This window comes from Sturnira hondurensis, unplaced genomic scaffold (assembly GCF_014824575.4).
Source record: "Sturnira hondurensis isolate 20B ecotype Veracruz unplaced genomic scaffold, ASM1482457v3 Scaffold0013063, whole genome shotgun sequence".
In the NCBI taxonomy this organism is placed as follows: domain Eukaryota; kingdom Metazoa; phylum Chordata; class Mammalia; order Chiroptera; family Phyllostomidae; genus Sturnira; species Sturnira hondurensis.
The window spans coordinates 4,049,347-4,075,268 of NW_028085694.1; the positions used below are offsets into that span (position 1 = coordinate 4,049,347).

General features: G+C 37.2%; 1 protein-coding gene across 1 annotated transcript; it reads right to left on the reverse strand.

Moving 5' to 3' along the window:
* Window positions 1-571: 571 nt before the first annotated feature.
* RPF1 (ribosome production factor 1 homolog) lies at window positions 572-17,979 on the reverse strand. Its single transcript, XM_037060967.1, has 9 exons — window positions 17,725-17,979; window positions 16,290-16,346; window positions 14,710-14,790; window positions 4,176-4,271; window positions 3,466-3,619; window positions 2,236-2,318; window positions 1,681-1,862; window positions 1,368-1,494; window positions 572-798 (listed from the first exon to the last, which is right to left on the reverse strand). The coding sequence occupies exons 1-9, from the start codon at window positions 17,938-17,940 to the stop codon at window positions 757-759; spliced, it is 1,038 nt and encodes a 345-aa protein (XP_036916862.1). The 5' UTR covers window positions 17,941-17,979; the 3' UTR covers window positions 572-756.
* Window positions 17,980-25,922: the final 7,943 nt, after the last annotated feature.

Sequence of the window (25,922 nt, forward strand, 5' to 3'; positions counted from 1 at the left end):
ATACATTTCCAAGACTGCTATAGAAGTAAAGGTAAGGTGCATACTTCTTTTAAGGGTTAGGGGGAGTTACTAATACTACAGTTTCTATTCATGAGTTATTTACAGGGTTAACTGTTTTAATAAAAAATTAATAAACTCCTTATAAGAGTATTACCATTATACATAGAAACAGAACTTAAAACCTGGAGTACCACAAAACAATGAAAGAGGTGCAGTGTAGTAAGAAAAACAACTAAAGATTCGCTTTAGTAATTTGCAACTTTGCTTGGAGTCCTTGGGAAACTGTTTTGCTTTAAAATGTGTACCTTTCTGACAGGCTTAAGGGAATGTTATTTAAAACACTGCAGACACATGGCCTCTTAATCATTCAGAAAACTGCATTACAAACTATATGCCAGATCAAAGATTAGTCTGATATAAAACCAGTGTGTTGCTTACCTAGTAATCTACCGAGCACCGTTTTTCTGAGCCACATGTTCCATGAAGGTGCATTGGGGAATATTACATTGATTTTCAATTCCAACTTCATTATTCAGTTACCACAAATGTAAGAAACCTAAATTGCAACTTCTTAATCTCTTACCAAAATCACATTTATTTGTATTTCTTACAGAAACAGTAAGTGGTAGGTAATGGCACTAGGTAATTTGTCCAGAGAGGAAAGGTGTTATCAGTAAATGCCCTTTTGAAGCATCTTCTGTCACAATCTCAAGATAGGCCTGCTCAGCAAAATCCAATACTATTTCTTCAGTTACTTTATAAGTGGAATTTTCTTCTACTTGTATCCATTTCCCGGGGCTGAAAGCGGGTAAAAAAAGTTAGTCAACCATCTATAGGTAACAGCGCTTAAAAACTTGGGTCTCTGAAGTATCAGTCTTTAGGTCTAATATAAAAGGTGTTGGAAGTTACTTCTCCAATAGATGTGTGTGTACATTATATACAATTTTAAAGTAAAAATCACGTTATCAGTGTAATACTGCTTACTAGATAGAAAATAATGTTTTGAAGTAATACAGTTTTCATTTATGATTTATTATGATCTCAAAATGTCTAAGTTCTCAAACACATACCAGAATCAGGGTAACACAGGCTTATAGATTGCTGGGTCCAATCCAGTAAGTCAACGGTCTAAAAATTTACTTTAACAAGTTTCTAGGTGATGTTCCTGGTTCTACTTTGAGAACTACTGATCTTTAGGATACTTGAGTTGAATGAGGATTAATCACCAGAGCCAAATACCACATCAGTGAGGGAAGACATTCAGAAGCGTAACTTAAGGTATAAAACCCAAAGCTTAAAAAGGAATGGTTTCCTTTTCATTCCATAATTAAAACCATCTAAATGGCTTTTCGAGAGCAAGTACGTACCTTATGGACCCACTCATATTCTCCATATTTTGAATCAAAGGTTCCTTTCTGAAGAGATCTTAATTTTAAGGTAAAACGAGGTCCTAGTTCCTGAATTCCCACTTTCTTTTCACTCTTGAATATGTATCTTCAAAGGTAAAGAAAAAAGTTGACATTAGTTTGTATAAACCTAACTTCTTTAACATTGTAACAGGGTTCAAAAGACAATTTCTTACTTACAGTAACTGTCACAACACATCAGAAAACTGGTTTATGTTGAAAATGTATTTAATGATTAAAGTCAAAGTCCAAGGAGTTAAGGTACCTCCCTCACCTATGAAATCTGAAGAAGATAAAATCCCGTTGATTGTGGAATGTGGCAACCTGCCTTCCAGTAAATTGAGGATTATGGGGAAAGAGAGATGCAACCATCCGTCCAATAGAATGACCCAGCCGTGTTGTAAAATTATTCAGAATTATTTCAGGTATGTGTTCTGTGGGGTCCTTGCCTCTTCTCTAGAAAAATGGTGAAAAATCAATTAATTAGCAAAGCTATATCATTGCAATTTTAATTTTATAATTTAAATGACAAACATGAAAATTTATCTTAGGACAGACAACCACAGATGGCTTACCAGACCCATGAATTAAGATATGTCTAAAAGTATTTCATATGCTGTGAATGCACTAATGTGTTCTAGAAGAGGAACATGTTTCAAAGTGTTGAAGGCTATTGGCCTGTCTGCCATAATCAGTCTCACAAGGAAATTGTTAGTAGATAAAACTATTGTTTTAATCAGGAGAGCAAATGCCATTATTAAAATCAATCTGCTCTTTAGTTACAGCATCTACTTAAGCAAACATTATGAGACCAACGCCTAAAACTTACCTTAATTTCTTTACGCAGACGAACACTGCTCATTTTAAAATGAGCAGTTGGTCCATTTGGTAAGTGACTCAGAATTAATCCATCTGTGTTCAGAAAGCTAAGAACATAACTCCAGTATAAATCTTGAATTGTTTGAATAATTGGTCCTCTATGCCCAAAGGCTCCTAAAATCTGTAGCTAGGTGAATAGGCATGTGTTCCTCTGGGTTAACAGACTTTCTTAGAAACCTCAAACTCAAGACACAGAAGTCAACATAAATCTTTCAGAAAAATGGATTAACCTGTTCTACCTTTTCAATTTTCATAATATGAAAAATAGCTCATCATCACTTTCAACAGGGTACTTGAGCATTCAACTGAAGTCCACCACTCTTAACAGGAATGAGACAGGAAGGGATTCTAGAGTAATTAAGTTCACCTCCATGTAGACGCCTTATAATCCTAAAAATGCACTTTTGTTTTTACAGACATTTTATGTTCGTAAGGTTAGGATGTGCTGTCAGCTTTGACTGTCATCCCACAAAACCAGAGACTCCTAAGCTCCCTTCTCCATTATCAAGGTTATTAGTGTGGCACTCAACCACCTTTCTAACCTGTCTCCCCCTGGTGTTTCCTAACCAGTAGGCAGTGATACAATCTCTTATACACAATACACATTAATCTTACCATGTCTGTTCTTTTTTTAACTCATGCTATTTCAAATACCTGCAACAGTTTATCCATGCATGAAGTCCCACCTCAAATGCCACCTCTTTTTACAATCAAAATTAAGCTTTGAATCTCAGTTTTCACTGTTACTATAGCACTTGTCATTTATTTTAAGTTATAGTCATGTAAATGCCATTTTTTCCAGCTCTTGAAAGCTATTTCTGACAGATACCAGTGCCTATCACAGAGCAGATTATCAGTAACTGAATATTTCTTTTCAAGATTCACCATGGGTTCAACGTCATGACACACAGCCAAAAGTACTTCTGTGTCATCTCCACACTGAAAAATTTAATCAAATCTTAAGGGGGTTAAGAGAGGTAACAGTCATTTCTTGCAACCTAAAGTCAAGGTTTGAATCCTTTTGAAAACATTCCTACTAAACATGGTTTGTGTCAGAAGCAAACTACAAAATCCTAACATTAATTCCTGAGTACCTGTGCTGTACAAAAAGTTGCTATCATAGGTAATCTCAACACAAACCATGCAAAACAGGAGTCCTCCCTTAAAAAACAAAGGATACTTGGGGTTTTACGATCTTCATTAATAACAATCAGATCTGTGAAATCTCTTGAGATGCACTGTGGAATAATTTTTTTCAGAGCCAGTCCTCTTCTGTAATAAACATGTGAGTTTGGTATAACTGTGGAGAGCTGTTCACAGAGTCGTACTGTTCTCTGTAAAACAAATTACAAAAATCTTCAAAAGTGAAAACAATAAAAATTTACTTATCATTTTTGCTGATAATAGAGAGCAAGGCCAGGAAAAGAATGAAATCTGAACAGTGCTTCATTCTTTACCAAAGGCTGATTATCCTAAAGCAGTGACTCTCATAGGTGGTGCCTCTGTTCCACCAGGAGACCTCTGGCAATGTCTGAAAACATTACCATTTCTGTCGATTATGACTGGGGATTGGGGATGGCTGGTACTGGTGATATTCAGCAGATCAAGGCCAGAGATGCTGCTAACCATCCGATAATGAATAGGACAATCCCCAAAATGAAAAATGATACAGGCCAAATGTTAATGGTGCTGAGGTTGAGAAACCTTATCCTGAAGAATCATACTTGGTAAATCTACATTCCACCACCAGTTACATTTTATTTAGCTTATTCACAGGCATCATCTAAGGCAATCACTAATTAACTCTTCTAAACAGAGTTCCTGTAAATAGTCTAAGTAAGAGAAGAACATTAGGAATTCAAGAACTACACAAATTAATGTATTTATTACCCCATGAGGTCTATCTGATGTTGTAATGAGAATCTTGGGAGAAGTCTGTCTGTTGAAGTAAGAAGCAAATTCATCTGTAGCTTCATCATAAGCAACCTAAGAACAGAAAAACAAGATAATTTTACATCAAATACTCTCCTGGGTCAAAATTTTATAAGTAGTTCTAGAAGGATTCAGTGACAGCGACTACCTAGCTGACGGGATTTAAAGAAGGCCTAGAAGGGACTTACATTAATAGCAACATGAAGAAGTTAAGTGATTTCCTCTGGAAAAAAAATGTCAAACAATTTCAGGCCACAAACTGAAATGTGTTTATCCTTGAAAAACGGCTTCAGCCATAGCCAAGAGTATCAGGAATCTTCCTTAGAGCTACTCTTCCCCCGAACAACGCTGTCAGTAAAAACAAGAACTTTTCATCAACTCTAGGTCTGATGATAGGCAAGAACCAGAAGTCCTGACTCCAGATGTGGTGGGCCCAATTCAGGGCAGGAAGATTGTGTGAACACCCTAGTTTTGCTAGTCCAAGCTTACAGTTCTACTTCAGGATAGCTATGGAAATTTAAAGAAACCATAAACTTAAAGGAGAGCTTCAGAAGTGAAAGAGCCATAGAAAGGCTGACAAGTTCTTCACAGGTCCTGGCTGATGGCTTAACTATACATGGAAGATACTACAAATGGAAGAAACTTGAGACTAGCACATGTGACAGGCAAGGGACACTTGAGAACTGGCTGCAACTTTAAAACATCCCTCAAACCAGACACAGCTTAGCTGGCAGAAGCTATGTATATCATAGTGGATCAAGGTGTCTAAACTTCTGTCCAAATCACTGACTGATCATTAAACCACACAAATCAGAAATCTCTACAGAGTCAGTTTAAAAATAACAAAACTGGGTACCGACAGTGCAACTGTCGGACATAAACCACATACTAGTTCTAGGCAAGTTACTAAAACAATAAAAAAACCCCAATAACCCTTAAGAAATAAAACAATTCAGAAATATAATACGATATCCAGTTTTAAAGCAAAAAAAAAACAAAACCACTAGATACAAAGAAACAGGAAGGTATGACCACAATCAAGGAAAAAAGCAGTCAATGATAAGTTGACTCTGAGGGCACAGTATTGAATTTGGCAAACATTTCAAGCAGCTATAATAGACATATTCAAGTAATGAATGGAAAATATGGTTTTAATAGCAGATCTGAGATGACAGAAAAGTCAATGAACTAGAAAACAGATTAATAAATATCCAATCTCAAGAACAGAGAAATCAATCACAAAAAAAGGTACAAAGCAGGAGAAACTTGGAGGGCAATGTTAACCATTTCAACAACATTAGAAAGACAGTACCAGAAAGAGGACTGAAATGGGCAGGAAAAAAAATAATCAAAGAAATAATGGATGAAAACTCCCCAAATCTGATGAAAAACTAACTTGGCTTTTCAAATCAGAGAAAATTCTAAAGACAAAAATTAATCATGTACAGGGGAATGATAGGTAATGGCTGATTTCTCATCAGAAATAATAAAGGTCAAAATACAATGGCATATGTTCAAAGTAATAACAGGGGGAAAAAGTCAATCAAGAATTCTATATTCTAAACAACTGTCTTTAAAAAATGAAGTTAAAATGAGCGCATTTTCAGATGAAAATGGAAGTAATTAGCTTTAGACTTGGGACATTTACACAATGGAATACTACTTGGCTATAAAAAAGAAGAAATTTTACCCTTTTCAACAGCATGAGTGGACACAGAGAGCATTATGCTAACTGAAATAAGCCAGTCAGAGAAAGATAAATACCATGCAGTTTCACTCCTAAGTGGAATCTAATGAACAAACTGAATTAATAAGCAAAATGCAGACAGATTCAAAGAGAGCAGGGTGACAATCCTGAAGGGTAGGGTTCGTGGTAGGGGGATTGAGCAAAAAGGAAAAAGGACTCAAGGATATGAACAGCGTGGTGATTGCTAGGAGGAAGGGAATATAGGGGGGATAAATGCTAACATACAAGACAATAAAAAAACGAAAAAAGAAAATCCTACAAGATGAAAGAAAATGACACTAGATGGAAACATGAAACGAGAATCTATAGGAAGGAAAGAAGACATAATACATGTGAAGGCAAACACAGGAGAGTATGTTTATATACTCTTAATTTCTTTAAAAATTGTTTAAAGCAGTAATCACAACACTGAGTTTACAACATAAACAAAAGTAGTATATATGACATTAATGGCACAAACAAAAATTAAGAAAATGAAGCTATACTGGTCCAAATTTGCTATATTTTACCAGAATTGTACCAGTATTTCTTTAAATAGAGTGTAATAAATTAAAAGTGCATGCTGTACTTCCTAAAGCACCAATTTAAAAAAAGCTTAAAAGATCACTAAGAATGAATAGAGCATACTAAAAAATATTTGTTTAATAAAAAAAGGAAGCAGGAGGAAGAGGTGAAAAATAAAGACATAAGATACAGAAGATGTGAAAAAAAGCAAAGTGGCCGATATAAATCTACATCAATAATTAACAAATATTAACTGTCAAACTGAAAAACCAATATCCAACCAGTGTCTGTGACACTTTAAATTCAAAGACACAAGTTGGTTGAAATATTAGAAAAAGCGTAGAAAAATCCATCAAATTTTAAAAATCAAGGTATAGAAGGAAAAAAATAAATGGGAGATAAAGATTTAATTGAGAGAAAGATAAAAGTACTTTGAAAAGATCAACAAAATAGATACATTTTTGGTGAAAAGTCGAATGAATAATAATAGGAATGAAAAGGGGACAGTACTGTGATGTGGACCCCAACTCGTGGGGTCTGTGACATTGTGGATGGAGGAGAGACATTCACATGGACTACTGAGTCCTGTGGAGGAAAAGGGTGAGCATGGCTTTTCTCTCAAGGGGAGCAAAAGCCTTGGCCCTTGCTGTGACTGGCCATTATTGGGTTTCTCAGCACATTACATTATCTTACATTATTGACCTTATTTACTATGCACAGGTTGCTTTAACTGGCTACCTTTTACAGAAAACAAAGGAGCCAATGCTGCTAATCTCATCACAGAAGAGGGATATTTGTAAATGAAAAGGAAAAAGTGGTTGAACTGGTTACACTAGTCCTTGGAAGCTTTAGCATGGATTTTAAGAAGTTATTTTACTGTAAATGTTTGTCACAAATCCTGGTGAGGGATTTTTTAGCAAAAGCAAGACTCAAAGCGGCCTAGGCATATTGCAGGCCTGATTCCCCACAGGAGAACCTGTCTGTGGGCGTGGGTTCTGTGCATCTCCAAGTGGGAGCTGGGCCCACACCATGCAGAACGGTCTCCTACAGTACTGCAGTCTCACTCACATAGATGTACATTTCTAAGCAAAATATTGGCAGAAAAAATACATAATCTCAGTATTTTCAGAAAAAGTATGATAACATTCTACATGCCTTCTTGATAAAACAAGAAAAAAACAGCAAAAACCCCCACAAAAACGGAATTTTCTTAACTCACAATCAGAATATACCTGTAACACAAATATTAATGATGACACATTAGAAGAGAAAGTATTCTCTTTTAAATCAGGATGCCACTAATGTTTTTCCAATCTTATATGGAAGCCCTGGCTGGGTGGCCCAGCTGGTTGGAGCATTGTCCTGTACACCAAAAGGTTGTGGGTCCAATTTTGATTCCTGGTCAGGGCACATATTTAAGTTGCGGGTTCAATCCTTTGTCAGGGTATATAAGGAAGGCAACTGATCCAAGTTTCTCACATCAATGTCTCTCTCTTTCTCTTCCTCTCTGTCTAAAATCAGTAAATATATCCTTTGGTGAAGACTGAAAAAAAAAAGACATTTTTGTATGCAGGATCAAAAGTCCAGAAAGAGAACACTACTATGTACAGACTGGGATTTTAGGTTAAGGGTGGGAAGGGGAGTCTTATCATGAAATTAAACAATTGAGAAAGTAAAGAACTGCTACAGTGGCACCTCTGGTCAAGATGGTGGTATAGGTAAATGTGGTACTTGAATCCTCCCACAACCACATCGAAATTACAATTTAACTAAAGAAAACCATCATTTAGAACCATCTTAAATCTAGCTGAATGTGTTCAAAGAAGCTGCCACACTGAGACTGGCAGTGGGGTGGAGATGCAGGTCGGACTGGTCCTGCACCCATGTGTGGCAAATGAAAAATTTGTCCCGCACCCATTGTGGCAAATTGGGAGGGATCTCTCAGCTGTAGTGGTCCCAGCCCCACATCACAGTCCCTAGACCAGGGTTCCAGTGCCAGGGAAAGAAGTATCCATAACTTCCAGCTGTAAAAACCAGCAGGGATTTGGTTCAATGAGATGAAGGACTTCTAGAATCCCAGACATTCCTCCTAAAGGACCCATATATGGACTTACTTTGACTCATTCCCTCTGAGCTCTGGCACTGGGGTAGCACCTTGAAAGGAATCAGGGACACATGGGAGGAACTGAATTGTCTGGCATCAGGGTGAGAGCTAGAGGGACAGCTTTCTGCCAGACAGACATCCTGGCAGAAGCCATTGTTCCTTTTCTGAGATCCTCCCCACCACACAGAACCAGCAGACAGTCACCACATCTGAGTCTCCATCATCCTGACTCACACTGTTGGCCCACCCTAGTGATTCCCTAAGAGTATTAGGGAATAGTATTAGGGAATAGTATTAGGTTAATACCATGCCCCACCCAACCTGTGGGCCCACCCAAAGTGTTTCCAGTGGCTAATCCATACAAATGACTGGTCTTGGCTCATGCTTCAGACTTTCCTAAAATCCCTCAAGCAAGCAGCACCTGGTCTCAGCCTGCCCCATACCTCTGGCTAAGTGATATGAGGTCCAGCACTAGCAACAATTGGCCTTATTTGCAGATTCGCCTCACCTGGGCACCTCCAAGCCCAGCACAAGTAGCTGCCATCTGCTGATCACTTTGTAGCTCATGCTGGGTGGTCCTGGGTTAGAACACAGGCAGTGGCTGACCTTGGCCTGCACCTCCCAGGCGGCCCCAGAGCCAGCACACTTGATGGAGAACATCAGACTATGTCTAAATATCATATCCCAAATACCTGCACAAGTGACACTCAAGGGCTGGACTCGGGGCTTCAGAGGCCCTACATAGCTAATCCTCCACAGTGGTCAGTGGTTGTAGCCAGTCCTCACAGCCTATAGGCCTGGGGCAGTAAACCCCTCCCACTGAAGTGCCAACAGCAATCAAGACTCAACTACAAGAGGAGCTTATACACTTCTCACCTGGGGGCAAGGGGGTAAGGGGGGCTTGGAGTGCCCAGCTTGGGTGACTGGGAAGGCTGTGCCATTGGACCCTATATAACACCTACTACAAAAGGCCACTCCACCAAGCCTGGGAGATGTAGCTAATACATAGAAACAAACATGGGGAAGCTGCCAAAATGAGACAGAAAAACATGTCCCAAATGAAAGAAGAGAACAAAACTCCAGAAAAAGAACTAAACAAAAGGGAGACAATCAATCTACTAGATGCAGAGTTACAAACACTGGATATAAGGATGCTCATTGAACTTAGTGAGAACTTACAACGGTGATGACAACAAAACACACACAAAACCTCAGTGAGAAATGAAGGACACATGAACTGAAATGAAGAATATTTACAAAGAATCAACAGTAGAGCAGATGAGGCTGAGAATCAAACCAGCAACTGGGAATACAAGGAAGCAAAAAACATCCAATCAAAACAGCAAAAGGGAATAAAAAAAAAAAGGATAGTGTAAGGCAAAAGTCCCCAACCTTTTTGGCACCAGGGACCCATGTTGTGGAAGACAAGAGGCAGAGCTCAAGCAGTAATGTGAGTGAAGCTTCATTCACTCACTCTCTGCTCACCTCCTGCTCTGTAGCCCAGGGTTTGGGGACCCTGGTGCAAGGAGCCTCTCAGACAACTTCAAGCATACCAACATTCATATCATGGAGGCGCCAGAAGAAGAGAGTAAGACATTGAAAACACTGTGAAAAGACAATGTCAGAAAACTTCTCTCACCTGTTTAAGAAAATAGACACATAGGTCGAGAAAGCTTAGAGAGTCTCAAACAAAATGAGCCCAAAGAGGCCTACAGCAAGACACATCATAATTAAAATGCAAATGGTTAAAGACAAAGAATCTTAAAAGCAGCAAGAGAAAAGCAGTTATCTAAAAAGAAGCTCCCATAAAACTGTCTGCTGATTTCTCAGCAGAAATTTTACAGGACAGAAGAGACAAGAAGTACTCAAAGTGATGAAGAGCAAGGACCTACAACCAAGATTACTCTACCCAGCAAACATATCATTTAGAATTGAAGGACAGATAAAGAATTTCCCAAACAAAAAAAAGCTAAAGGCATTCATCACCACCAAACCGTATCATGTGAAATGTTAAAGACTTCTTCAAGAAGGAAATGAAAATAAAAGCTAAAAAATATGAACAACAAAATGGCAAAAAATACTTGCATATCAACAAGGGAATCTAAAAGACAAAATAAATGAATAAGCAGAATCAAAAAATTGTCTCACAATAAATCCCTATGTAGGTATCACATTATCATATTCAAAATAGCTTTATAATAAACTTTTTTATTTTTTGTTAAAAAAAAAAGAACTGATACAGTGACAAATTTGCCAAGCAAACTGAAAGCCCAGGTGAAAAGCCAAGCATATATGGATAGTTGATATATGACACAGCACTACAATTCACTGTAGGGAAAGGTTGCAGCTACTCCCAAAATGATGCTGGGAAACTGGTTATGTATGTTAGGGAGAGGGCAGGACAAGAAGGAAAGAAATTAGTTTAGTTTCACACCAGAAAGAGAAATTAATTCCTGATGATCACATACATAAATGTGAAAGGCAACTCTTCAATTCTTCTAGGAAAAAAATATGAGAACATATGATCCTAGTATAGAGAAAGATTTCTTAATTATGACAAAAACCATAAATATTACAAAAGTTAAATCCAACTATGTTAAGGTCTTTTGTTTATCAAAAGACATAATAAAGAAGTAAAAAGAGAATACACAAATTGGAAAATACTTGTAACACATAGAATCAGTATTCAAATTATAAACAGAAGTTCTACAAATCAGTGATATACACTGTGGGACAGAAAATCAGTCAAAACAAGTAAGCTGGCATATCTTTACCAAAATCACAGTACATGCCCCACAACATGCTCAGTAACACTAGAAATCAGAGAAATGCAAACTCAAATCAAAATGTAACTGTTCAAAATGAGCTAGTCCTTTATCACTAGTCTGACTATATACACAAGCAGTAGCCAGAATGTGGATGACACTGCTCTTAGACTATGGAAGTGTAAACTGACTGTCATTTTGCAAAACATTTTGCTGCTATCATGTAAAGTTTAACATTTACACATCCCCATGACCCAACAAAGTCTCCCTTAGGTACACATTTAGAGAAACTTTTACACACATATATAACCTTGATATACTTATGACCCCTAATTTATCTCCAATCAAAACCTCTTCATTATCTTAACAATAATAATACCACTCTAACTGCTCTGGCTAAAACCTCCATACCATTGTTGAATCCTCTTCTACACTGCATAACCAATCTTTCAAGAAATTCTAGTGCCTCTAAATTTCAAAATATACACAGAAAAAAATCCACCTCAGATTCAGAGCAATTCTCAATATTCAATTAACCACCAAGGTCCAAGTCATCTTGTCATCATCGTCATCATCTCTTTGGTAAATTACTTTAGTAGCTAACTAGTCTGTTTACCACATTGTATCATCAGTAACCAGTCACTTTATTTTTTTTTTAAGATTTTATTTATTTATTTATCTTTAGAGGGGAAGGAGAGAGGGAGAGAAACATCAATGTATGGTTGCCTTTTGTGCGTCTCCTGCTGGGAGTTGGCCTGCAGGGAACTGGTCTACAACCCAGGCATGTGCCCTGACTGGGAATTGAACCGCAATCCTCTGGTTCGCAGGCCCATGCTCAATCCACTGAGCTACACCAGCCAGGGCCTCAGTAACCAGTCACTTTAAAAAATTAAGTCTAATCACATAATTTCTCTGTTCAGAACCACCTAATGTCTCCTCATTTCACTAGCTGTAAAAGCCAAATTCCTCACAATAGCCAACAAAGTCATTAATCTGGCTCTACATTTCCCCATACTTTCCTGTCACCTCTTCTACAATTTTCCCCCATTGCTTACTTAATTTCAGCATGTTAGCTTCTCTGCTTTTCCTCAAAAACATGCTGAGCATGCTCCTGCTTTAGAGCCCCGTTTCCCCACTCTGGAGAACTTTCCCCCAAAGATAGCTAGTCTCTTCACATTCTTCAAGTCTTTGCTAAAGGCCACCTCAATGAAGCCTACTCTGTTCACTGTATATGAAATTGCAACCCAAACCAACAGAACAATGAACAAGAACCATGAACAAATAACTGATTAAAAAGAAAGAAGTTCAAACTCATTCACTACAAGAGAATAGCAAATTAAAACTACGGTGAGATAATTTCTCAACTATCAGACTGAAAAAAATTATTTGTAATTACAAGTCTTGAAAGTTTGAAGAGTAACATTTATTTATATAAACCTCAAAGTCCCCCCTCAAATACTTATTAATTAATTACACAGGGAAAAATTGTAGCTATAATGGAAGAAATCTGGCAGGCATTTTAATCAAGTAATGAAAGTTAACCAGTAATGGGAAAATCAATAGTACCAATTCTGATAAGAGATACTGAAAAGTACATAACATCATATCTGTAGTATTCTGAATATAATCATGAACAAACCTGACTCACTTTTAGTGAAATTCTACAAGAATACCTGGTTTGTACTGTTCAAAAATATCAATGTCATTAAAAGCAAAGAAAACTCTGAGGAACTGTTCCAAATTTATGGAGGTTACAGAGTCATTATAATGGAGTGAAATGCATAATCTTGGGGATTTTTTTTTTTTTGCTAAAAATGGTGTCATTGGGACAACTGGTAACATCTGAATAAGCTGTATAAATTACATAATATTGTGTATCAATGTTAATTGTCTGATTTTGGTAACTGTTCACTGTGCTTATTTTAAAAATACATTTGTTTATAGGTAAAAACATACTAAAAGTATACAGAAGAGGCTTCATGTCTGCCATTACTCTCAAGCATTTCAGAAAGAACGTAAATGAAAGCCAAGTATGGTACAATTTAATATTTAGGGAATCTAGGTGAAGGATATATATATGAACTCCTATTTTTTGACTGTCTGAAATTATGTCAAAATAAATAAAATGTATGCATTCTTACAAACTCCTATATACATAAAATTGCAAATGCTACTCCAGGTAGTCCCGAATCTCCTTTACCTACTTATTAACTCTAGTAACCTATCATCTGCTAACATGTGACAATTTATTTTAATATATTCATTGTTTGTGTCTCCTCCTGCAATGTAAGCTCTCAGTGGACAATAATTTTGTGTGACAGTGTATTGTGTACTTATGGATCTCTAATACCAAAAACAAATTCCAGCCCTGGCTGGTGTAGCTCAGTGGATTGAGCGTGGGCCTGCGAACCAGAGTATCGCGGTTCGATTCCCAGCCAGGGCACATGCCTGGGTTGCAGGCTGGTTCCCTGCAGGCCAACTCCCAGCAGGGGACACATGAAAGGCAACCATACATTGATATTTTTCTCCCTCTCTCCTTCCTCTCTGAAGATAAATAAATAATATCTTAAAAAAAAAAACAAATTCCAATACATAGTATGCAATCAATAAACGTTGGTGGAAGACTGACTGACTGAATGATTGTATTGAGAGATATGTGGAAATACTTTGATAAAATGCACGGTTCGAAAGCAAACGACATAACAAAACCAAGTTTCCCTTATAAAGATTTTAAAAAATATATTCAATGTTTTAAAAACCTTGATTCTCTGACTGTACTGTTGCAAACTATTTAAAATTAAAATGTGAAAAGTAGATTATTTTGAAATGAAGAGTTTTATGAGGACACAAAAAAATAACATCAAATATTATTCCTAAGTATCAAAATGTGTAACGGGTACTGCAAAATTCTAAAGTATGAGAAATATTTTTCAAATGATGTATAAAAAAGGAGTATTAGCTCTGGCTGGTTTAGCTCAGTGGATTGACCGCAGGCCTGCGAAACAAGGGATCGAGGTTCGATTCCCAGTCAGGGCACATGCCTGGGTTGCAGGCCAGTTCCCAGCAGGGGATGCATAAGAGGCAACCATACATTGGTATTTCTCTCCTTCCTTTCCCCTCTAAAGATAAATAAATAAAATCTTCAACAAAAAAAAGGAGTATTAATGACAGGAAGTTCATGCAGGCATAAAATAGAATACATTTCTGGAATACAAATCACTGCCTTTTTCTATAGGATTATTGGGAAATTTAATTATTATAAAATCTATAGCAAATAAGATAATATACCAACAGTAGAGCTGCATCAATCCATTATAGAAATTCACCAGCAAGTACTTTAAACAACATTATGAACATATAATTTTTCATTACCTCTTCATCAGCAGGGTCAACTGTGGTTTCATCATACACTCGCTGGTTGTCAATGGTCTTGGGTATAGGTTTTGGTGGAGCCTAAATAAAAGAAAAAAGATTAAGTTGTAGTAAGAAACATTTTACATAAATAATTTTGCATTACAGTGGGAAAAATAACAGAAATTTGCCAACAATCCAAAAACTCAATCTGTTCCTCATTTCAACATACTGCTAAATCAATCCTAACAACTCTGAGTAAAAAAAGCCTTTTAACTCTCTGAGCAGAAATACACACATATACTAAAAGAATTGCCAACATTGGATCAAATGACTTAAAACCAGACAAAAGTCACAGAGAAAAAAATGACAGCAAAATAACTGTCTACTAAGAATAGAGATGTCAAAATGGAAAAAATTACGAAGTACATATACCTATATGAATGGACAAAATGTAGCTTTGTCCCAATACTTCCAAAAAGCTGTTCAGAAATATATAACAAAAGCTACAAATCTGTTTCCATATGCTGAACTAGTAATTCTAGTTTGAGGGATTTAAAGAGGGGAGCAATTTATATAAAGAAAGATGTAGGATCACTATTGTTAACAGAAATGAACAGCAAATAGGGCAAATGTCCAACAGCAAGATAATGACTATAGTACTTGAACATAAAGGAATATTGTTGCAATCAGCAATCATGCGTACTCAGCTTAGACCAAAAATTGGGTAAATAAAACAGTAAGGAGTAGGCAAGAGAATCGTAAGTATACACTAACTGAAACAGATTTAAAATGTATGTACACTAGCAGAGATATGAATATGAGCTGATGGTATTTAGGATTTTATTTTTTAATACTCTACAAAACAAATACTAAGCTTTAAATAATTTTTTTTAAAAGGTAGTTCTAGGAAGTCATCCTTCAATATGAAAAAACAGAATGGTAGTATTTTCAAATGGTGACCAGCATATTAAGTTGCTGTAACTGACTGATTATTGAGAGCTAAAAAGAGACTAACATTGCTTGATAGAATTTTGCAGGTCAAAATAGTCTAATATTGGCAATTTCCTGTCATTTAACATAATACTATTAAGAGAACGCATAAAAAAGCAGTGTTTTATTTCTATATGATCTATAATCTCTCCTTCTTCAAACACATATCTTTACTTGGTACCTCATCATAAGAAACAGGAGGGGGGGAAGAGTTGTATTTTTTTTCTTTTTTTTTAAAGATTGTATTTATTTATTTTTAGAGAGGGGAAGGAGAGAGGGAGAGAGAAAGAGAGGGCAAGAACAATCAAGGTGTGGCTCCCTCTCATGAACCCCCCACCCCCACCAGGGACTGGCTCTGCAACCAAGGCATGTGCCGTGACTGGAAATCCAATGGGCAACTCTTTGGTTCACAGGCCAGCATTCAATCCACTAGGCCACACCAGCCAGGGCTAATGCATTATATCTTAAGCTGGGTAAAGAGTAGAAAGGGGTTTGTTATATTATTATTACACATCTGACATACTTCACAAATTATGTCATTCAACATAAATATCATTGAGCATTCCTTAATATAAGATAGAAAGCAGATGGCTAAAAAGTTTATTTACCTTATCACCAAGAGCCTCTCTCTCTTTTTTAAGTTTTTTCTTAGCTGCCAACTTTTCCTAAAGGGTTTGAAAAAAGAACAATATTGAGAAAACATTAGTTATATCATAAACACATACAGAAACTATAAACTACTAATGCTACAAATGCTTACACTGAGTAATCTTCATAATGTATTAAAATTAAAATGTTGACATAGGTTTTTGTAAGTTATTGTACAATAAATGAGCTGGTCCATCAATAAGATTTCTGTAACAAAAAGCCTGCTTCTTCTTCTTCAAAAAAAACTAAACTGGCCAATTTTGAATATTTAAAACTTCAGTAACCTTTTTACTGTAAAATCTCAAATTAAGTGAAAATGCACAATGCATATCTAAAAAAACCTTTGCTGTTTTTTCCTGCATTCCTAAAGAAGGTCATGTCTATGCTCATTGTTTCTCTGGGAAAGCACTAAAAATAAATGGGAATGGGAGATTCATTTTCACATTGCTTCCAAAAGTGCATCACTAGCTCTCCATGTATTTCATAATTAAAATGTCCTTTTAAAAGTATTAAGAACTTGAAAGGTGAGTTAAGATTGTACTGTGAATGTGTATCTTCTGGCCATTTCTGAACAAAATGTTTAACACAACAGAAAAAGCTTTCCCCCACTGGTGTTATTAACTCTCAATCTATTAGGTCGCAAGGTCTTCTGGGACACCCTTCCCCCATACTCGCACACCAGAATGAGTTACATGCTCCTTCAACGTACTCCTTACTTAGCAATCAGGCCAAGTAAGACTCAGTCGAGGGCTTCAAACAGTCTAGTACGAGGAGGAAGGCACATAAAAAAGAGTATTACGTGTACGAACTTTCATAACGTGCAAGAATAAGCAAGTTTTGCTTTTAACTGCAATTTAACCACAAATGAGCACTGTCAGGTTGGGCTTTACTTATCTCCTCCTATTTGATTACTTTCCAGAAGAGTATGAGGATAACGTTGTAAAGAGTAAATACAATTACTAGAAACATTACAGCGCTAATTTCGGTAAGAGTTGCATCAGAGAAACATCACTTTTAATTTATGTATTTATTGCCTGCATTAGATTCTGTGACTTAACCAACCGGAGGAGGATGGGACCAAGGAGAGGGATTGCCTCCTAGATCAAGAGGAAGTAATTTTCACTACTGGGAGAGCAGTAGCGAAAATTGCTTCATTCTCAGCCAGAGTCCCCCTAGCAAAAAGCTGGTAAGAAAAGGAATCACGGACGTTCAAACAAAAAGCAGGACGAGGGGAACAGGACAAAACATGCCCAACAACCATAACCCTTCGGATTAGTCACAACTCGGGACCCCAGGGAAGGGGACCAAGAAAATTCAACAACCCCACCTACGTCCCCACCACCCGCGCGCAAAAGACGCCGCGCATGCGCCCTGACGCCTCCGCCCCTCACGTACCTTCCGCTGCTGCTGTTTCCACCGCGTGAACATTAAGTGTCGCCGTTGTTTGTTTTTGATCTCGGAAATGCTGAAGCCTGGAGGAAAGGCAGACACTTTGGGGGGTTGGACCCCGCTTTCTGTCGCCCCATCCTTAACGACTGCCGCCTCTTGAGGTTCTTCGGTAGCGCTTTTGCGTTTCACGGCTTTCTTTCGGCTGCTGCCGGTCTTCTCCATTGTGTTTGTTCCTTGGCGTCTGTACGGAAACGGAAATAGTTTCCGCTTCTGGGCCCCCTTAGGCTTTTATTTCCGGGGGAGGGAAGTTCTCTTAATGAGAACTGTAGAATGCCGCGTGAGCTTTAGCCTGTTAAGAAGTTTGTGAAATTTAGGTCTGTGGATTGTTAAGAGGCTTGCTCAGCTGTATGGACAATGAAATGATGAATTTGTAGAATTCTATATTGAGCGTTTTCTATGTGCCCAACCCTCAAAACATTGGAACAAAATCTTTGCCGTAGAGAGTTTACATTCTACGGCAAATGAACTTAAACTCACAAATAGTGTGATGAGCTATAAAGTAATACACGTATGAAAAAAAGAAATAGGACAGGGTAAAAGAAGATGACAGGGTAGAAGAGCATGTTGCAGCTTTTAAAAAGGAAATCATACATGCCCTGGCTAACCTGGTTGGAGCCTCCTCCAGATGTTTCAGAGTTGCTGTTCTATCCCTGGTCTAGGCACATGCAAGAGTTAATCAATGAGTGCATAGATGTGTGGGACAACGAATCTGTATCTTTCTCTCCCCCTCCTTTCTAAAATGAATACATAAAAAATAAACAGGAAATCATATAAGCTTTGTTGAAAAAGTTACATTGACCAGAGATTTGAAGGAAATGATGGGGGTGGAACCGCTAACTGAGAAAAGGGCTCCAGGCAAAGGAAACTGACAGCTCCAAGGTGCATAGTCAGTAGCAAGCCTGGCATGTTTGGGAAACACTGTGGAGGTCGGTAGTCAAATGAGAAAGGGGAGTAAGGGGAGGAAGGTGTTAGGAATGACAAATTGTGTGGCGTTGTGTGAGAACTTTGGTTTTTATTTTATGTGAGATGTGTATCTCTTGGAGGGTTTGAAAAAATAAAATAGCATGACCTGACTTGTATTTTAAAGACATCACTCAGACTCTTCTTTTGAGAATAGACTTCAGGGGAGAGAAAGTGAAAGGAGGGGAGAAATGATAGTGTCTTGAACCAGTGTGGTTCTAATGGAGGTGGGGAAAAGCGATCAGGTTCTTTCAAAAGTACTTGGTGATTAGAATGAAGGACATGAGAGAAAGAGAAGAGTCAGGGACCACTCCAAGACTTTTGAAGTGAGCAACTGGAAGGATGAAGTTAAATCAGTTGAGATGGGAGAGACTTCGGGTGGAGCAAATTTGAAGGGTAAGATCAAGATTTCAGTTCTCCAGATGTTCAGGTTGAGACACTAATCATGAATGTTGTTTTCAAGTAGTCAGTTGGGATGTATGATTCTGCATCAGGAGAGACATAGGCTAGAGATCAAAAATTGGGAGTCATCAGCATATAAGAAGTTGTTTCAAACCATTATAGTGAGTATAGCTAGAGAAATGAAAAAGAAAAGAGTATGAAGGAGTGGCCCTGGAAAAGCCCCACCACGAAGAGCTGGAGAGAAAAGGAGGATCCAGTATAGAAGAATGAGAAGGGAAAATCAAGGGAGTAGACTGCCATGGAAGCCAAGTGAAGCAAGTGATTCCCAGTGGTTAATTTTTTTGTTCCTCATTGCAATGTTATGAAAACTCCCTTCAAACAGAAAAATAAAGACTTCTTTTTTTGTTGCCTGTTAGTAGTTAATTTTCCAGAAATTGCCTGAATTTCAAAATACATGTTTCAGTATTGACACCGTTTTGAAAATGTAACATTTTGATGTCTATACTGCATTTCTCACTTGTCCTTGTTCATTTTTAAATATTTTATTGACTTATTTTTAGAGAGAGGGGAAGGGAGGGAGAAAGAGAGGGAGAGAAACATCAATGTGTGGTTGCCTCTCACATGCCCCCAACTGGGGACCTGGCCTGCAACCCATGCATGTGCCCTGACTAGGAATTAAACCAGCAACCCTTTGGTTTGCAGGCTGGCACTCAATCCACTGAACCACACCAGCAAGGGCTCAAGTTCTTTTAGACAAAACATGAAAAACATCAATACTATGTCTTCCAGAATAAAGCCCTATCAAAGCCTGCTTTGAAGCCATAAATCCAAAATTGTGATTAAGAAACAACCCATTATGTTTAGATTCCAAAGAACTGCTGTTACTACTGGACCTGGGGTCATGCTGAGCCAGATGCTGCTTGTTTGAAAGATTTTAGGAAAGTCTGCAGCATGAATCAAGACAGGCCATTCATATGGATAAGCTCCTAGAAACAGCTGGGTGGGCTGGGGTCTCAGGGAATCACCAGGTGAACTGTGTGAGCCAAGTTGATGGAGACTCAGATATGGTGCCCACCTTTCTGGGAGATGGGCTCTGAAAAGGAACGATGGCCTCTGCCAGCACTTTTGCCTGGCAGAAAGTTGTCCCCCACCCAGCTCTCACCCTGATGCTGGACAGGTCCTCCTCATATATCCTTGGTACTTTTCAAGCTTCTACCCCAGTCCTGGAGCTCAAAGAGAGCAGTCCAAGTAAATCAGTGCTTGGGCCCTTTAAAAGGAACGTCTGGGACTCCAGAAGCTCTTTGTCTTACTGATCCAAAATCCCTGTTGGTTTTTATAGCCAGAAGTTACGGGGAATTCTCTTCCTGGCACTAGAACCCTGATGAAGGGTCTGGAGTGGGACCAGGACCCCTCACTTCTTAGGATAGGCAAAATATCTCTCCCAATTTTTATCTACCATATGTGGGTATGAGACCAGCCCATTCCACGTCTCTGCCCCTCCTACCAGCTTGGATGTGGCTTCTTTAAATCCCTAGTTGTAAAACTCCCATTCAGCTAGATTTCAGGCAGTTGTGAATGATTTTTTTGTAGTTTAGTCATAGTTTTGATGCTTGAAAGGATTTCTATGATCAGAATAAAATCCGTATTCTGAACTCACAAAAGCATTGATCAATTCAGCAAATGTGCATTTAATGCTATCAATAAATTACTATGGTGAGTGAATATGGCAAACAGTGGACACTTCATATCTGTGTTCAGATCTTGATTCAGTCCCTTAGATGCTATAAAATCTCAATTAGATCACATTATCTCTGAGCATCAATTTCTTCATCTGTGAACAGGGTACTTCTGCAGCCACATAGGTTGTTGAGATTACATATATTGAATAAACACACATACTCAGTAAATGCTAACTAGCTATTTTTTATTAATTCTAGGTATGAGAAACTATGCTAAACATTGTGGAGAAAATGAAGACATCATGTTTGCTCTCAAGAAGCTTACAGTTTAGAAGATGAAACACAATTCTAAAGTAAGTATTGAATAGTGGTGAATGTAGAGTGCTCCTGAACTTGAGACTTATTTCATCCATCTACTGTTTTTCACTAAGCATTCGTTGTCCATTATTTTCAGGGCCCATTCACAATAGAGTATATATTATTTTAAAATAAAACACTCATTTTTAATATTTAATAAATATTTTTTGCTTACTTGTTTTAGTTTTGGCATTTCAGAGTCCCTATAATATAACTCTGGGATACCAGATGAGTTCAATGAACCAAACAAATATATGACCATGATTCTGTTCAGAAAATTTGATTTATTGTTTTACAGTATGATTTAAGCTCATTACATCAGAGAAATCATTTCTAAGGTACAAAATATTAATCCACGGCATAAGAATAAGAGATACCAGTTTTGGGGGTAGAAGCTTTTTTATTTACAGTGTGATATAAATACTTGACAAACACAGAGCAAATTAATGCTTCCTGAACTTGAATTATGCTGTACATTTAGAACAAGTAAGAACTGTTAAGGAAAAAACAAAAGGGAGGCCACAGTTTGAATATACACTTAGACCAAGCCTCATAGTCATGACGTAACTTAAGTAACCTTAAGTAACTGAAACTTAAACTGCTCTGATTTCCCTAAATGCTGACTCTGACATGAAACAAAACTTAAGCTTTCTTCATCTTAATGTGACCTTATCACTTCCTAGCCAATCAGCTATATATATATACAATTAAGCTTATACAGTACTACTACCTTTGAAAGATTTGAAGTTTCTAGTAACCAATCACAATAACAAAAATTTTATATTCCCTCAATGCTTGATAGACTGATCTATAGCTGCTAAAAGTGGAGCTTCTAGCCTCTTCAACTTTAAGTCTCCCTATTTGCGAGTATTTTGTTTCTTGCTCAGTAAAAGATTCATATCAAATAAAGTTTTGAATTTTCTTTTTTTAAATTTTTTAAATTTACTGTTAGAGAGAAGGGAAAGGGTGGGGGAGGGGGAGAAAGAGAGGGAGAGAAATAGCAATGTGCCAGAGGTACGTAAATCCATTGCCTCTTACACGTCCCCATCCAGGCCCACAACCCTGGCACGTGCCCTGACTGGGAATTGAACCAGCGACCCTTCAGCTTGCAGGCCAGCACTCAAGCCACTGAGCCATTCCAGTCAAGGCCGAATTTTATTTTGACAGAACTTTACATAGCTAGCCTCTCACCTGTGGATATTTCATTGGTATCAAAGAGATATTTTGGCATTTAAACTACTATCTCAAGGAATTTTGAAAGTTCTCTTTTCTTGTTTATTCTATACCTTAATTATCATAGTGACTAATGAGGTTTATTCCCAGACTCAGGAGGTTGCTTGCAAAGTTGTCACAAGGATTTGTAATGCCAATAGAACTTGCACAATGTCAACTCTCCTTCAAAAGAACTTGAATTCAATAAGAATAGAATTAATACAAATTTGTGAAGAGATATTAGAGCCACACACCTTCCTACCCAAAACTGAATTAGAGTGGCTGAAATCTGAAGACTTTTCAGATATCAAAAACCTAGAGCGTAGTTATGTGGTGAATACCATCATCTCTATCTAACCCACACTGTGAAGTAAACATAATGCATGTGATGGACTTCCCAGAAACCAGACATATAAGGAAAGCAGAAGTTCTTTTTTTCCAGAAATAGGGCTTCACATTGTGTCTTTGGAATAATTTCTAATAATTTCCTTGAGACGTTTAATTTTTTTCAACACTCTAATCTTGGCCATGATGGTATAGGATGCAAGGGTAAGCTTCACTATATTTTCCAAATAGCTTGATCCCAAGCAATAAGGTGAACTGTCTGAATAAGCATGATGTTTTCTACCTGTTACTATTTCCATAAAGTCCCACAGTTCCACACATGCATTTTCTTGTGATACACAATTCTAATCCCTACTTGACCAGGGAATGTGATATCACAACCAGTGTAGTTTCACTAATATTTTTTAAAGAAACTACATTTGAAAGAAACTGATTGTGAAATTTAGTGACACCATTGTGAAATTTAGTGACACTTCTGGTGAAATTTTTTCACTAAAATTACACAATCAGTGTAGTTTCACTAACATTTTTTAAAGAAACTACACAAAAGACAATGCTCAACAAAAGACACCATTTAGTGAAACTACAGTCAGTCTAGTTTCACTAAATTTTTTTCACTAAAACTACACAATCAGTATAGTTTCGCTAATATTTTTTCCCAGTCTTATGTATTCGTTTTCTCAATGGTGTCTTTTGATGAGGATTTCTAGTTATTTGATTCATCAAAGGATTTTAGTTTATATCTTTGGAAGGTACATAATGCCTCACACTGGTGTTTCTGACTATGGAGGAACATAAATATGTTTAAATATCACTCTGGAATGACTTTTGTGTGTCCAAGTATTTATTTTGTTGATTGACTCATTCAACAAATATTTATTAAGTCATACTTTGTGCCAGATTCTCTGGCTCTAGCAGTCAGAAAGAAATCACTCCGTGTCCCCAGAGAACTCCAGTGGATCAAGATTAACAAGTACGGGAGCAAATCCAAAAATTGTGAGAGGCTCTATGACTACTACCTTGTATGATCAAGTCCAACTTTAGAAGTGCACCTTCTTTTGTCTTTTTCAAAGAGCTGGAGTAGGTATATTTGTAAGGTACCTGTTGATAGCTGAGAATATATTTTCCAGAGAGAGTAACTCATGTGTAGTGATTATATTACTCGGGCTAGAGATACAAATATTTGTTCATTTGTTTGTTTTTAGCCAGTACTGTTGATTTTTCCTTATATTTACATATTGCTTTTCCAAAATTACAGAAAGAAATTTTGTTTAGGTGAGTTATACCTATCAATATTTACCATGTATAAGTTAAAACTGACAACAAATATGTATGCATTTCTTGAAAATTAGTAATAATAAACCCATTATATAAGAAATATACTTTATGAAAAATACTGTATTTTCTTTAATTTTTTATTTATTAATTTTAGAGAGAAAGGGAGGAGAGAGAGAGAGAGAGATCTGTTTGTTGTACTACTTATTGATACATTCATTGATTGATTCTTGTATGTGCCCTGACTAGGCAGCAAACCCTCAACCTTGGTGAAATTGACTATATTTTTCAAAACAAAAAATTAAGAAGTGGCATTATTTTATATGTTAGCAAATCTCTTTATGTCTGGCTTAATAGGGGAGAGCTGGTTTTATATCTCCTTCTGCATTTAACCTATTGTGTCACATACCCTTTTGGTTGAAGTGTGTGAAGAAATCTGGCCTCAGATAGGCATGTAGTTGGAAAAAGGAGGAAGATTTAATAGCTTTTCTAGATAACTATGGATATTCTTTTTTGATATTACACCAAAATTTGAGAAGATGTAAGTTTCTTAAAGGTTAGTTATAATGTGTAATGTGAAATATCAGTGAGTTCTTCTTACTCTATTACATTAAAATTTATTGGTTTGCCTTGGATTTGGAATGGATCTTTTACCACCAGATAATTTGTAACATCATACGTTCATTGGCAATTGGAAAATATTGACTCACTGAGTTATGCATATCTTCCAAAAGTTAACACATTTCATAGTACAACATTGGAAAATCACATTTGTTAAAATCACTACTAATTTCATCAGAAAAACCTTCATGTCAAATTTACAGTGCTGGATACAAGGTTTCTGAAATTCTGAAATTCAGTTTAACAGATGGCAACTCTCATAATGCAATGTGGGAGGTGGAGTAAGAGGTTTAAGAGAGTGAGGAGTTATGGGTGATGAGGTCTTCTTGTTGATGTACATGATGACCCAGTGCCGTTTCTCAGGCTAAGCCATCTACCTCTTAGCTTGTATCTGTGGACCCCTGAAGATTGGCCTACTTTCCATTGCCACCCTCATTATCAAGAGCAACCTTATTGTAAAACCTGAATGTGTTCTGGGAGTCTGATCCTAAGGCAGCAACTTGCGGGGCCAAAGTTATACTATTTATTAAGGTTTTTTCTTTTTTCAACCCATTGTAGAAAAGAGTGCATTCTTATGCCTCTTCTCCTTGATGCCATCAAAAAAACTTTAACATTTTTCTGAAGTTTCTTTTACCCCCTATAGCAACCAGTTTAAATGGAGATAAAAGATTCCTTATACTTTATTTCTGTGTGGTCTAATAAGGATTATAAATTCTTTAATATTGGTCCTTGGCTCCACAAAAATTGAAATAACACTAAGCTTTATTAGGGGGAATAACAAAAGTCAGTAGCTTTCTTGAAATTTCTGTGACAAGAGCCAGGAGGGTTACTGGAAGAGAGGTAAGAAGATAGAAGAGAGGTTCGAAGAACCGCAGACGTGTTTATCAGACAGATATTTACAGTGGTGATATGGACAGAAACTGCAGAATTGTATTACACTCTTATCTTCTATCTTCTGCATTTTTTCTCTTTCTTTCTAGATTGATACTAGGGTAAAGAAGTGGAGATTAGAGATGAAATACCCCTCAGTACTCGATCAGGTTTGAAAGCTTCCACCAGGTTCTATTAGACCGCAGGGGTATTTTGTGGATTTAGGTTCCTGACAGTTATTCATTTGTATTCTAAAGCCAAGAGTTCAGGATACAGATTAGTATATTCCAGAATTTGCCTTAGTTAAACGCTCTGTTTCTATGACAGAGACATGCTAGGAAGCGCCAGTGTTCTCCAGGGATCACTAGATGCTAAAGCAACTTGTATTAGCTAAAACTTCACAGAAGGCCTATAGAGCTACTT

Coding starts and splice junctions, on each gene's coding strand:
- RPF1 (XM_037060967.1), bottom strand. CDS start 17,940: ATGGAGAAGACCGGCAGCAGCCGAAAGAAAGCCGTGAAACGCAAAAGC. Junction 3,620..4,175: donor CATCAGATAGACCTCATGGG/GTAATAAATACA, acceptor TTTGTTTTACAG/AGAACAGTACGACTCTGTGA. Junction 2,319..3,465: donor TGAAGATCGTAAAACCCCAA/GTATCCTTTGTT, acceptor TTCTGAACACAG/ATGGATTAATTCTGAGTCAC.